The 13,083-nt window shown below is 42.7% G+C and overlaps 1 protein-coding gene across 2 annotated transcripts in view; it reads left to right on the forward strand.

Moving 5' to 3' along the window:
* ABCD2 (ATP binding cassette subfamily D member 2) overlaps positions 1-13,083 on the forward strand; it is an 88,305-nt gene that overhangs the window by 47,094 nt on the left and 28,128 nt on the right. For both annotated transcript variants that reach the window (XM_059725882.1, XM_019487437.2), the window contains one exon: positions 9,617-9,762. In XM_059725882.1, coding sequence (XP_059581865.1) covers positions 9,617-9,762 — 146 coding nt within the window. The remainder of the gene's footprint in view (positions 1-9,616; positions 9,763-13,083) is intronic.

The raw sequence follows: 13,083 nt of genomic DNA on the forward strand, positions 1-13,083 counted from the left end.
AGCCTAGAGAGACTGCCTGAGCCCATTCAGTTTTCTGCTGAAAGGAGAAAAAGCAGACTAAGCAGCGATGGGAGTTTAGATTGGGATAAGGAGACCAGGAGTAAAAGCTGCTGGGAAGGAGGTAGGACAAGGATTGAATGGACAAATTAGACTGGGTCAGGGAGCTGAAGTAGAAATTGAGCCTGGCTAAGCAAGGAGACTAGGACTAGGGTCTTAGAGGGGAAGTGGGGCAGTGGAGAGGGCTGGGGATGCAGCTGGATGTGGGGAAACTAAGATCAAATGAGGAAGTAGGGGATGAGACTGGGACTAGCTGGGTGAGATCCAGTGGGGTGAAGAGGAAAAGTTGAGTGAAGAAGACAGCCCTGATGAGGAGCCAGGTTCTTGGGGTAGAATTGGCACTGAGATGATATGAGGAGCATGTGAAGAGAGAAGGGAACTGGAAGCCGTTGGAAATGGGGAATATGGACTAGGAATTGGACTGGAGGCTATTGTTAGTAAGGTACTGGATGAAGACCGGGCCTGGGGATACTGGAGTTTTCTGGGCAAGGTGTAGAGAAATAGGAGTGAATGGTAGACTGAGAGAGGGTGTCCAGAAATGCAAACCCAAGACTTGCTGTGTACTGGGATTAGAAGCTGAAGACATTATGACTGGGACAAGTTAAATGAGAAGTCCTGAGATGGAGGCAAGAATAGGAAAGGGATGGTAAAAAGGGCTCATGCTTGGCAGGAATGGGCATAGGAGCTGGTGTCCACTGGAGCACATGGAGTGCCTGGAATGGAACTCCTAGACTCCTGTGTCTCACCATTCCGGTGATACCAGCATATATGTGAAGCCCACTGGTAAAATGGGGCATCATCCTTTAGGGCCAGTCCACAGAGAGGATAATGATTTGCTTGTGCTATCAGTTATACACCATTAGCTTAAATGGCAGAGGTCTGTATGATGGATCTAAAGGAGTGGCTCCCAACCTTTTTTAGACTTGAGACACACCTCCATAACTTTTCTGATTTTGGCATCACCTTCGTTGAGAACCACTTTTCTTGGGTCTCAGCTGCTTTACTATGGAAAATTTAGAAAAACAATTTTAAATTAACTTTTTACTGAAAAAACATCTCTGTCTACATACTTTATGAGTATGAATATGGGGGTTAACTATTTGCTTCTCAAGAGTTGTGTTAAAAGATAGAATTGATCTAAACTGAATGTTCATCAAATGTCTGCTTCACACTGGGTACATCTACATGTGCAATTAAAGTGATGCAATAAACTCCTCAGCTGTTTGAGCCAGAGGAAACTGCTCCTGGGTGCAGCATCTACACATACAGCCAGGACAGTGGCAATTTGAGCCAGGATGGAGCGGGCCCCTGGTTGGTTGGGTTGACTGGGTGCAATGTATGCCCACAATCAGCATCCACACATACATTTCAGCATGGTAAATTACTCTACCGTAAGATATTACTGTCCCAGGCAGCACTATCTTACGGCACAGTTAATTAATTTACTGCATCCTAATACTGGCACATGTATAGACAGTGATGCTTTACTGCAGAGTCTACTCCATGATAAAGTTCACATGTAGATGCACCCACTAGGCATCTACACATGCAATTAATGCAGTGCAATAAACTGGTGCATATTGTGCTGGAGTTTTTTACTCCCAGGTACCATGTTTACATGTGTACTTGGAACCTCAGTACATTGAGCCAGGTCAGAGCAGCCCTAGCTGGCAAGGGGTCAGGGGGGTCAGCCTGCCAGTTCAGGGATGCTCTGACTCAGCTCAGTGTCCTGCAGAGAGGCTGGAGCATGAGAGTGCTCCAGTGTGGGGCTAGCTGGTAGGCAGCCCCTCCACTGAAGCACCCTCATGCCCCAGCCAGCCATGTCAGTGTCTACATGTGTGTTGCTGCATGCTAACCTATGGCAGTGTTTATTAGTTTACTGTGGCCTAATAGGGCTGCATGTGTAGATGCTGAGATGTTACTGCAGAGTGAATTTAGTCAACTCTGCAGTAGACATCTTGCTTTAACTGGAGCTGTTTGAACAACAAGAATCTCATCTTGTGAAAAATGCAGAGGGTTTGGATATTTATTTAATTCCTCATTGAACAATAACAACAAAAAACTACTCTGTCCTATTTTATCTCCAGGTACTGTGCTGGCACTACCAGGTGAAACTGCCCCCTGTACCTCTCTTCATGGGTGGATTTAGGATTTTAAAAAAGGGGGTGCAGGTGGTGCAGTGCCTCGTCACATAACACAACACACATTTTTTCTCCCAGTTAAAAAGAAATTAGAAGCTTTACTAATATGCTAGAAATCTAAGGCTATATTATTCGGTTCATGATCCAAGCAAAAACAAATATAACTGAGTCTGTAGGAGGCTGATTGCCAGGTCCTGGGTGGAGCAGGCACATGGTATCAGGGGGATACAGCTGGCCACAGACTGAACTGCTCCCTGCCTGCCAACATGTGGGTACTCCACACACTTCACTATTGCCCTTTACTGCCCTTTATGCCACCTCAAATTTCCCCTGGCATGACTCTGTCCCCTGTTCTCCATCTGAGGCAGGGTTTTTGTGGAGGAAACATGAAATCATGTAGGCAGGTTTAGAATGCACATGCACAAGTGCCAAACTGAGGAGATGCTGGCAATTTCGGTTCTAAAATGTTCTTGCTTCCAAGTGCTTGACTTTACCACCGTAATAATGTCCCTTTAACAAGTTTTTTGCATGTGATTAACACTAATATTAATTTTATTCAAATATTTTTAAAGTATTGTTTTTCTGAGTCTAAAAAGCAAAGCATTAATGTTCCTTGTACAAAATCTTAAGTATCTCCACCATCTAATGCCCTGTAACATAAAAGAACTTGAAAATTGAAGGCTGCATAGGTATTTATTATTTCTTGACAATGGAGTTTCTTGACAATGGAGTGATTTATTCTAAAAAGTATTCAGTTACTCTTCTCTCCCTCTATAAGGTAAATTTACCATGGACTTGAGTTTTACACTGCTCTGTCCAAGAAGGTTTGGAGAAGGGAGATCCAGCAGAATATTTAAAAGCATGTTCTTCGCTTCTACCTAAAACTAGGAACAAAGGAAACAGTTCTTATAGATGGAGCAAACGATGCCCTTTACACTCCTCTGCCTGCCCCTGCCCAACTCTAACAAGCCCAGAGATATGGTACTGTTTGCTCTATTCTGAACAGAAGCAGCAAATTATGAAGCAACGTATTGAAACTTCTGATCCTACTCTGGGAGGATATAGAATACTAATGTTTCAAGATTAGTCACAAACTATGCTAAGGAAAACAAAGGAACTGAGTGAAATCATAGCATCTCTCAGAGCAGCAAATGTAAAATGCAGATGAGGCTTTCCTTTTAAACTCATCTTCATACATCAAGTAAAGCAGTATATTATAAAGGAGGAAAAAAAAGGCCTTAAGATCCATCAGAAACTAAACGCAGTGGAAAGCACCCTAGGACTCAGCCTGTGTTTGACACAGGTTGTATGAAGTAATGTTGAATGGCAAACTTAAGCCCAGAAGAAAGAAGGTACCAAAGTACAAGAACAAGAAGACTGGCAGAAGTTACAAAATTAGGGATATTCAAGCAGATCTGAGCAAGTCTGAATAATAGTGCTTGGAAGATGAAAAAGACTGTAAGGGGAACAGCACAAGGGAAAAAAGATAAAACTCAGCAATGGTGGGAACTAAAATAGATAGGAAAATAGGAAAGCAAAAGTCTATTTTATGGAGATTGGAACAGGAACTGATGAGATTTTGAATGGTTTCTTTCCTGATTTCAGGGCTATTGCTCTTCTGCTCTGCAGCTTTTGTTTTCACAGGACTCTGTTAAGGGATGAGAAAAGGTCTGGCCAGGGATCTTATCAATGCCTTTACTTTTTTGTTGTCTGCTAGGTTGGTTATTTAGAGTTAGAAGGCATGAGTTATGGTGCATACAGAGCTCTGATAACTCAGTGGATTAATTTATTCCAGTTAAGATGACCAAGAATTTTATCCATCATCCAGTGAAGACTTAGGTGTGGATGAAAACTACAAGAGCTTCCAGAGGTTCAGTATGTCATGACCCAAGGGCATGATTATGTATGTGCTTCGGCACTGCAGAATTATTTCCCGCCATGAGGAGCTTTCTTTGCACGGTGCAATTCTCAGTTGCAAAGAGAATACCCCGGTGCAAAGGAGTTCCCGCCGTTCGCGTGCAAATTTGTTCCCCACTATTGGCCAGTTCTAAATTATTCCCACGTGGCGGCTAGCGATTGGCTTGCTAGCCATGTAAGAGGCTTGAGCGGTTTCCGCCCAAGTTGGAGGACTCCACAACCATCTGGAGGAGGAGAAGGAGGACTTCACATCTTCACATCTAAGCACTGCGGAGCCTAACAAACCCAGCGTGTGCCTTAAGAAGGATATAGGGGCCTGATCAACCTCTATCCTCTCCCCGTCGCCGCCTAATCCCTTGACGTACCCTTCCCTGTGTGCTCTTTCCACGGAGCCTAGCAAACTCCGTGTGTGTGTGTATCCAGAGCTCTGCCCGAGTTATTTCAAGAGACTTGAGTTTTTCTATGGGTCTTGTTAGTACGAGTTTTGTAACTGCAACTTAAGCGAAGTTTTCTCCTGCCTGCACCGTGACCATCTACGGTGTAAGTAAAATAATCTTTAATCAACCGCTACGCGTCTGTGCCTAATTCTAGTCTGCCGGCCTGCATTCCCCGACCCACATGCCAGGGCTGCTGGCCACAGCCTGCCGCGCGCCCCGAAGGCCTCAGACTGCTCCCGGCCCGCATACAGTACAAAAAGACTGAAGAGATACAGGTATATTGGGAAAGTAACCTTGGGATATAATAAACACCTCATAGCCTTGATTAAGGGAGTATATGCACTATTTATTGCTGTTTGCAATGGTGGTGGGGGGAATCATCTTCTTTAAATGTTCATATAGCAGCTGTGGCTATGACCATGTTTCCCATCTGTGTTTGGCCAGAAGGTTGTAGCCTTTTCTGTCCAATATGGTCCTTGGCACTCTTTCTCTTGACACCTTACTAATCAACTCCTGCTGGTTCCCTGTAGTTCTAAAGTGAGCTGTATCTCTGACCCATTTCTGGTCTGGGTCACCTTAAACATGTCTCTGGCTTTCAGCTATTATCTTTTCCAGGGCAGAGTCTTGTAATTCTCTCCTTCCAGACAGGGGATTCAGGCTGCAATGTATCCTTCTGCAGTTTGCTGTAATCATCTTGGCAAGTCTGTCTTTCTTGAAGGGACAGTGTAATGTTAGTATGAGACAGTAACCATCTGACTTTCACAAAACATGATACTGTTTATTTTTGGATAACACTGTACACAGAAGGTCTATAAAACAATAAATGGACCATACACATGCTAAGCTTATCAGGTGTTACCGATCACATAGATATATCAGTTCTTTGCTCCAGTGTGCATGATAGGGTGTCACATGAGAGTGATGTCCTTCTTTTGTCAAGCTGGCCACATTATGCAGTTGCCAATTTTCTATTTGGTACCTTTTCTCATCAAGCTAAAACCAGAATGTGCAGTTTCCCATGAGGTGTTGGGGAAAAGGTTTCTTCAAACTTGTTTACCTTCTTAGGGATTTGCATTAATAATCCTCCAGTGATTTTAGTTTATTCAGGAAAGTCTTGTAACTCTTCCCTAGCTCCATCAGAGAACCCACTGATGTCAGATCGTCAACGATAATTAAAGCATGCCTTTAGTGCTATAGTTGTCATTCCTTTCTAGCCTCTTTTCTATAGGTGATATGCTTACAGTTTCTACCGAGAAAACTACACAGTCATTGGTGTAATTTTTTTTTTCTGTCTTTGATACCAGATTGTAATTGTATGCATTGAAAATTTCATACTCTGTGCTTCCTCCCTTGTAAACTGTTTGTGGGTGCAAGCTGATTCCATTCCATTTTGGTAATTGATCTACTTGAAATATTTAGATGTTCTTGGACAGTTTTGTGCATGAGGAGAGTTTAGCATAGGTTATTTTAAACACAGATCAATAATTTATGTCTCCAGAAGGGTTCTAGAAACCTTAGCTGGCCCTAAAAAACCCATGAACTACATAGAGTAGAATTGACTAAGGCTACTGCTCTTTGAATACGCAGTGTTAAATACAGCGTTATTTATTTCCTCTATCTTGAATTTTTTTTAAAAAATGGTATCGCATTCTTTTATGGTAGGGCAGAGGTAGGTATCTGTGAGAGAACTAGCAGCTCTACAAGACTTTTTTATTTATAACATTTTTAATCATGCTGTAAGGTGCTTTGTCCGTTTATTTAATCAGTTCTAGTGAAATGCTAATAAGGAGCATACACCACCTTAGTTTATAGTTGTAGGCTGCAGTTGGCCGATCATGGATTGGCCTCATCAGCCATCTTTGGACCCACAGATAAGACAATCATCCTCAACTGCAAGGGATTGCTGAAGAAGTTGTAGTGTGTGGCCTTCTAATGCATTCAGCATCTAACACTGCTCTCAGTGAAATCAATGGGAGTTTCAGTGGGAGTATCTTTGATACGACCTGTAGGAAAGAGCTACTGAATATCCTGCAAAAAAGAAGCAAAAGGATTATAGCACCATTACTTCTCTTACCTAGAGAAGTTACCTCCTACTGCACCCAAAGAAGCTATCTTCAGAGGCTGTGAAATATTTTTTTTTTCAGAACTTGAACCCAATGGCCCAGGCTAAAATGAAAAATGCCATGTTTTTTTGGACGTGGGCATTGAGACATCAGTAATGATTGGCTAAACTGAGGATAATGTTTCAGGACAAAACATTTGGTTATCTGAATTCAGATCAAAGAAATAATGGAAACAGTATTAAAAAGGGGCTTTTATATGGTATGCTGTCAACAGAATGACTCGGGCAGAAGCCAACTGTTGCTATGCCCAGTAAGCATGTGCTTCTCTCTACTTAGCATCTAGCTATCGTACACCTCCTATTATGGTAGCAACTGAGCACTTCACTGCTTTGATGCACCTTACAACACCCCAATGATGGGGAAAGTACTATTATCCCCACATGACTAATGGGGAAATGAGGCAATGAGAAGTTACGTGATATGCCCGAGATCACACAAGAATTGTGCGGCAGAGCAGGGAATGGTACTCAGGGCTCTCAAGTCCCCTCAGGCCAATACCCCAAACGTGAAACCATGCCTTCTCCTATGCTGTGAGTTACTGGCATGTGCATCTCTTCCATAATGGCTGTGTTCTGGTTAGATCTTACAATCTACATATGGTGAAGGGCACTCAGTGACAGAGTATGGGAAGCCACAAGGAAAAGCCAGTTGCTACAGGAAGTGATGCTGGTGAGTCAGTAAGTGCCTGGTACTTTGAGATATGATGGTGCTGAGTGCACTATCATTCAAAAGTCAATTAAAAGTGAGCTGCTAAGAGGCTGTGGCTATTAAAGATTCCATGTTGTTATTCACTAGAGTGCCACAACCAAATTACTGTTGGGGTAATGCATTTCACCCATCTCAGCCCTTCCTGTAGTTTCAATTAATTATGCCAAGGCTGTCCAACTTCTAAGCAGTCGGTGGCCACATGCCCCACAGTGCACACAAATGGGGGCTGCGTGCCCCATAGGCTGCACACTGTATGGATGTTCCCCACCCTGCTGCACTGGAATCCTCTGTCCTTGCACTCAGTGCAAACTACACACCTGCACAGGGTGAGCACACAAGACAGAAGCTGGAGGATAGACAGGTAGCCTGGAGAGTTGCTGTTACAGCCAGAGCAATAGGGGGAGTAGCAGCCGAGTGGGAGCTTGGCAGGGGGTGGGGGTGGGGACCCAGTGTAACCCCTTGTGGGCCTTATGCAGTGCACAGGCTGCCAGGTGGAAAGACTTGATTTATGCTATTGTTATTCAGTAAGCTGTAGTGTACTGTTGGGGTGCCACGCACTTCAGCGGTGGGTGAAATGATTCCTATGTGAGCAGTGAAAACACATCCCTGGGATTTTTTGCTGGAGGGTGCTATGCAAATATATTAGATTGTTGCTTTGGAAATTACATTATATTATGTTTACAATATTCAGATTAATGAAAAGTTTTCTGCCTTTTTCAGTAGCATTCACTCCACAGTACAGTGCAGTGCCTTGTTCAACCCACAGTAGGCAGCAAAACTGTAACATTAAAAATAGCAAAGAGGATCACCAGCTCTACATATGATTTGTGGTCATGGTGTTGTTCCATCTGGGTCTCTGCCCACAGCAGGAAAATGATCAAATGGTTGTCAGCAACTCATATTTTCTGCTGTTTCCACTCTCAAACAGAGGACATTTTAATTGCAAGTATAGACAGGACAACACCACTTTCAGCAGCATCTCAGACTGTGCCATTGAGATGTAGTAGAGTGATACTAATGAATGTTAATATATACAGTACGAGGCTTTAGCCTTGTATTTCTATAGCTGTCAGTGTCACAAATTCCTTCCTGTAGTGTGCAGTGATGGGTCTCAAAACCAATGTGCTGAAGGAAGCCAAAAAGGCAGGCAGTCTCTGCCAGGCTAACTTTAAAGCTCTCTCTAAACTGTCCCTTAGAAGGGAGGGGCTGAGTTTCCACCCCACAGATCCTGAAATCTGCAAAGAAGGAACTGCCCCTGCTGTAAAACTATTCTTGATAATAATCCACAGAGGCGAGAGTTCCTTGTGTGGATCGCTGGCCACATTTTGCTGCTGGCTCCTCTTGCTCTTATCTTCACACACAGGAGTCACCCTGCTGTTGGCAGTTAATCATTGGCTTCTGCAGAGCACCCTAGGGAGTTTACACAGCTCCCAGAATGGAAATTATGAACTGTTGTGTGGGAACGGGATAGCCTTCTGACCATGCCTCCACTGCCCCATAATGCAGGCTGCAGAGATGGCTATAAGGCTTCGTCTGAGAAGGTGTTCTACAGCCTGGTTTAGAGGGAATGTGAGGGATATGGCTGGCAAAGGCAAGGGTAATTCAGGATGAATCAGGGATTCTGGGCAGCACTGGGACCCATGGCCATCTGGGGAGTCAGTTGTGGTTTAGATAAAGCTCCTGTGCTGTCTGAGTTATGCTTAGGGCTTATTCAGTCCCCCATCTCTTTAGAGTAGCCAAGGACCTGGAGAGTGCAAAGGTACCTCCTTCACCTCACAGGTCCTTTGGCTTGAGGGTTCCAGGCTGCAGCCCCATCTGACATCTCACCAAGTTATTCTGGTCATTCTCTGTTGATGCACATATGTTGAACTGAAATTTTAAAATGTGAATAGACACAATATGGATATGCAGTACTTAATACAATGCAGAATTGCAGATTTCTGAACTCACATAAAATACAGGCCAGGGGATGGATGTTTATTCTGCCTTTGTTTTCGTGCTAATGATATCCATGTTGCTCCACTGTAATCAGCTTCTATGTAAACAAGTCATTGTCCCTAGAGTAAGTTTAGAAAAACATTCACTCACAGCATGTTACAGATAATTATAGTTTTAGCAACACAGTGTTTAAGGCATTATCCACTGCTCATAGAACATCAGCAAGATGCACAAAATAGCAGGGGGGAAACACGACTTGGTATTAGATTACTAGCTTCCTTTTGTTGTTTTACAGGCCCTATATGTCCATTGGAACACTACGCGATCAAGTTATTTATCCTGATTCAGTAGATGACATGCATGAAAAAGGATATCAAGACCAGGATCTGGAATGTATCCTACAAATTGTTCATCTATATCACATAGTTCAGAGAGAAGGAGGTAGGTCCCATATTTTTGTAAAGAACTTATAAACCCCCCCCCCCCAATATCTCTCAAGCAGGTATTTACATCTTAGCACAACCACGGACTGTCAAGTGGGACAATATGGTCTTACTGTTTCTTTGTATTCTACTGTCAGTCTTCTGCTGTCAGTCGATCTCACGGGTGGACAAAATGTGGCCCGCGGGCCAGATGCAGCCCACCAGACTATTCTATCCAGCCTACAGGGCCCTAAAAAATTTAGAAAATTAATATTTATCTGCCCCTGGCTGCCTGTCATGCGGCCCTCCATGGCTTGCCAAAACTCAGTAAGTGGCCCTCCACCTGAAATAATTGCCTGCCCCTGGTCTATCTGTTATCTCTCTTATTATACTTAAGCAGTAAACTCTATTGGGCAGGCCTCTGCTTAGTTTATTCAGGGCTTCACATCATAGGGACTTAAGTAGGCCATTTAGGTACCACAGTAATACAAATAATAATAGTGTCATATAATGTCAACATTAGGCCAACTTCTTTCACACTTGTCTTAAAACACTGTAACTCCATTGATTCTACAAGATATGAGAGGAGAATCAAGTCCATTATCATCTGTCAGTGCCTGACCAAAGCAAGCACAGATGAAGTAACATCCTCTATCAGCATCACCAGACCGAACTAGTTAAAAATAACTGAACTGCCACTAGAATCTGAATGTTTACCACTTGCAGTATAAGTTGCCATGGTATTCCCAGTATTCCTGAATCTAAGAATAGGGAGCAGTACACATACCTCACTGCAGTAAATGTCAAGATATTAATGGTTCCTGTTGCATCTAGGAAGCTGGAACATTTGGTGGGCTTGTTTTTCAAACCCTGCAGATAGTTTTCATAGTTCTGGTTGCAACAGTCACTAATTTATCATTTGGATTTACTTTCTGCATTATGCTTTTTATAGTGGATTTATGACAGCTGCATTAGCATTTAAAAAGCAAAAAGATACTAGGGAAGAGACTTCAGGATGCCTGGTCATGCAGCTGCCACTTTCTGCCTGTCAGTGCTCCTTCAGGCCCACTGTCAGCACTTTAGGAACAATTGCATTGTAATACATATTGTCTTGGAGACTAAATGTATCATTCTCCCTCTATAATTCACTTTAGTAGCTCAAGCAGAAGTTTCAAGCCCATTTTTTAATTTTAATTCTCCAACTGGAGTCCATTACTCTGTTAAAAGGCCAGAAGATTGGTTTTATTTGCAAAACCTATATACGAACTTGAACTACATGATCAACTTTTCTATTGTACTCTGGATTGGGGGGTTGTCATTTTTTTTTTTTTATTTTTTTTTTGTCTGTGGTATAACATCACTTTCCATACTAACTGCATGTTCCATCTACAATCCTACACATTTGGATTTTAATTCTGATTAATGTTGCTGACATTTAAGCAATTGTTGCTGACCCAGACCTATAATAGTCTGGGGTACGTGGATGTTAGCCTCTTCAAATAAATATTAAATAAAAAAACCCCTCAGAGTAAATAAATATGTATTCACCCAATCACATTCAGCATTCACACCAATTAATACAACATAATGGTGGAAAAAATTGATATCAGAGGGCTAAACCTGTTAAATATGAAAAATGGGTAGCAGGGCTCTACCAACTAAATTTAGACTGTAAATAGAACTGTTCATTTCCCAATTTAGTTTCTATAACTGAAACAGAGCCACAATCAGGGGCAGTGAATGCTCTGGCTAGAGCAGGCAGCCAGGGAAGGGACCCTGGGGAGAAGGTGGGGAGGAAGTAATGAAAACAAATATTTGGAATAAACAGAGAGGTGAATAGGAAGGACAGTTTCGTAGTTTCCCTGCTTTCTGTGCCATCCTGCCACTTATGAACTGTTTTCACAGTGGAAGGATATGACACAATGAGTTAACATTTCAGTTTTTCAAATATTGAATACATTGATTTCCATGTAAACAGCTGTACTGTAAGAGCAGTAAAGCACCCAGTGGCTTGCATGCCTAGGTTGTGAATGTTGGCCTTGGTGTCTTGCAAAGCACTAGGCCTTCAGACTACTACACAATTTGCAGGTGCCAGCAAGTGCATGCCCAGCTGTGGCTACAGTGTTATAACCAGCACATGCAGGTGAAGTGGTTGCAATGCCCCCACCTAAAGAGGAGCTATTGTTTTGCATTAGTGTTATACACTATCAGGTATGCAGTCCAGATCTGAATAGAACTGTAGGGTTGGAAGGGACCTCAGGGGTCAGAGCTAGTCCAGCCCCCTACACAATACAGGTAAACAATTCCTGTTACTCCCTGAAAGGCACGTGACATTACATTTCTTTACAAACAGTATTTCTCATTTAAATTTTTCTGTTGTCTCCTTGTCCTTCACATACTATCCCCGTTTCAGATTTCCCTTGCTGTATTATGTCCTTATTAGATTGTTAACTCCTCAGGACATGGCCCTGTTGTGCTTCAGTTGGCTGTGAATGCTGTATACACATAATAAAGTCCTGTAAGTCTTTGCATTTCATTCCCTAAGGGCAGGGATGAGAGAGCCATATACAGCTCGTAGTAAGCAAGCCTGATTCTGATCTCTCTTACACCAGAGTAACTCAGTTGTCGTCAACAGAACTACTTCCGATTTACATCAGTCAAAGCATGATAAAAATTTGGCCCAGCAAGTGCAGCTTTACAGAACTCTCTTGGTAAAACTTAGCAGCAGTGTACAAACTACACAGTAGGGGGAAACCAGTCAGAAAGGCCCAAGTACTTCTCCCTTTCCTGCCCGTGGTAGAACTCCCTTGAACTTCAGTGGATCTGAGAGATGAGACAAAGTGGGTGGAAGAGATGAAGAGAAATGGTTTTAACACTCAATATGTGTATTAAAAATGTGCAACTCTTTAAGTAGGCAAAGAAGAATGTAAGAGGAAAAGCAGTTCCTGAAGTCCAAGTTCAGCAGACATGTTCCATTATGCTAGGAGCTGAAATTATTTCCTACAGAACCCCTATCATTATTTTCCATACCTGTGGGTGTCAAGTGAACATTTTAACCAGCTTGCTGGTAGTCATCTTACACCAGCATTTACCTTAGTACTGAATTTGGTCCAGGATGGGCAAAAGTGGCCCTGGTCCATGTAAGATGTTCTATTCAGATATGCTTTAAATGGGACAGCATTTCTATAAGGAGGTGTGATAATAGTGTTATTTATAAAACCTACCTGCAGTCCTACTGTGGTGCTCTGGGGACCATGCAGTAATTTCATACAAGATGAATGTAACAAGCAAGGTCACATTCAATATCCAAGATATGTGCAACAATCTAGAATAAAAACAA

The sequence above is a fragment of the Alligator mississippiensis genome, chromosome 4, assembly GCF_030867095.1.
Source record: "Alligator mississippiensis isolate rAllMis1 chromosome 4, rAllMis1, whole genome shotgun sequence".
Classification (NCBI taxonomy): Eukaryota; Metazoa; Chordata; order Crocodylia; family Alligatoridae; genus Alligator; species Alligator mississippiensis.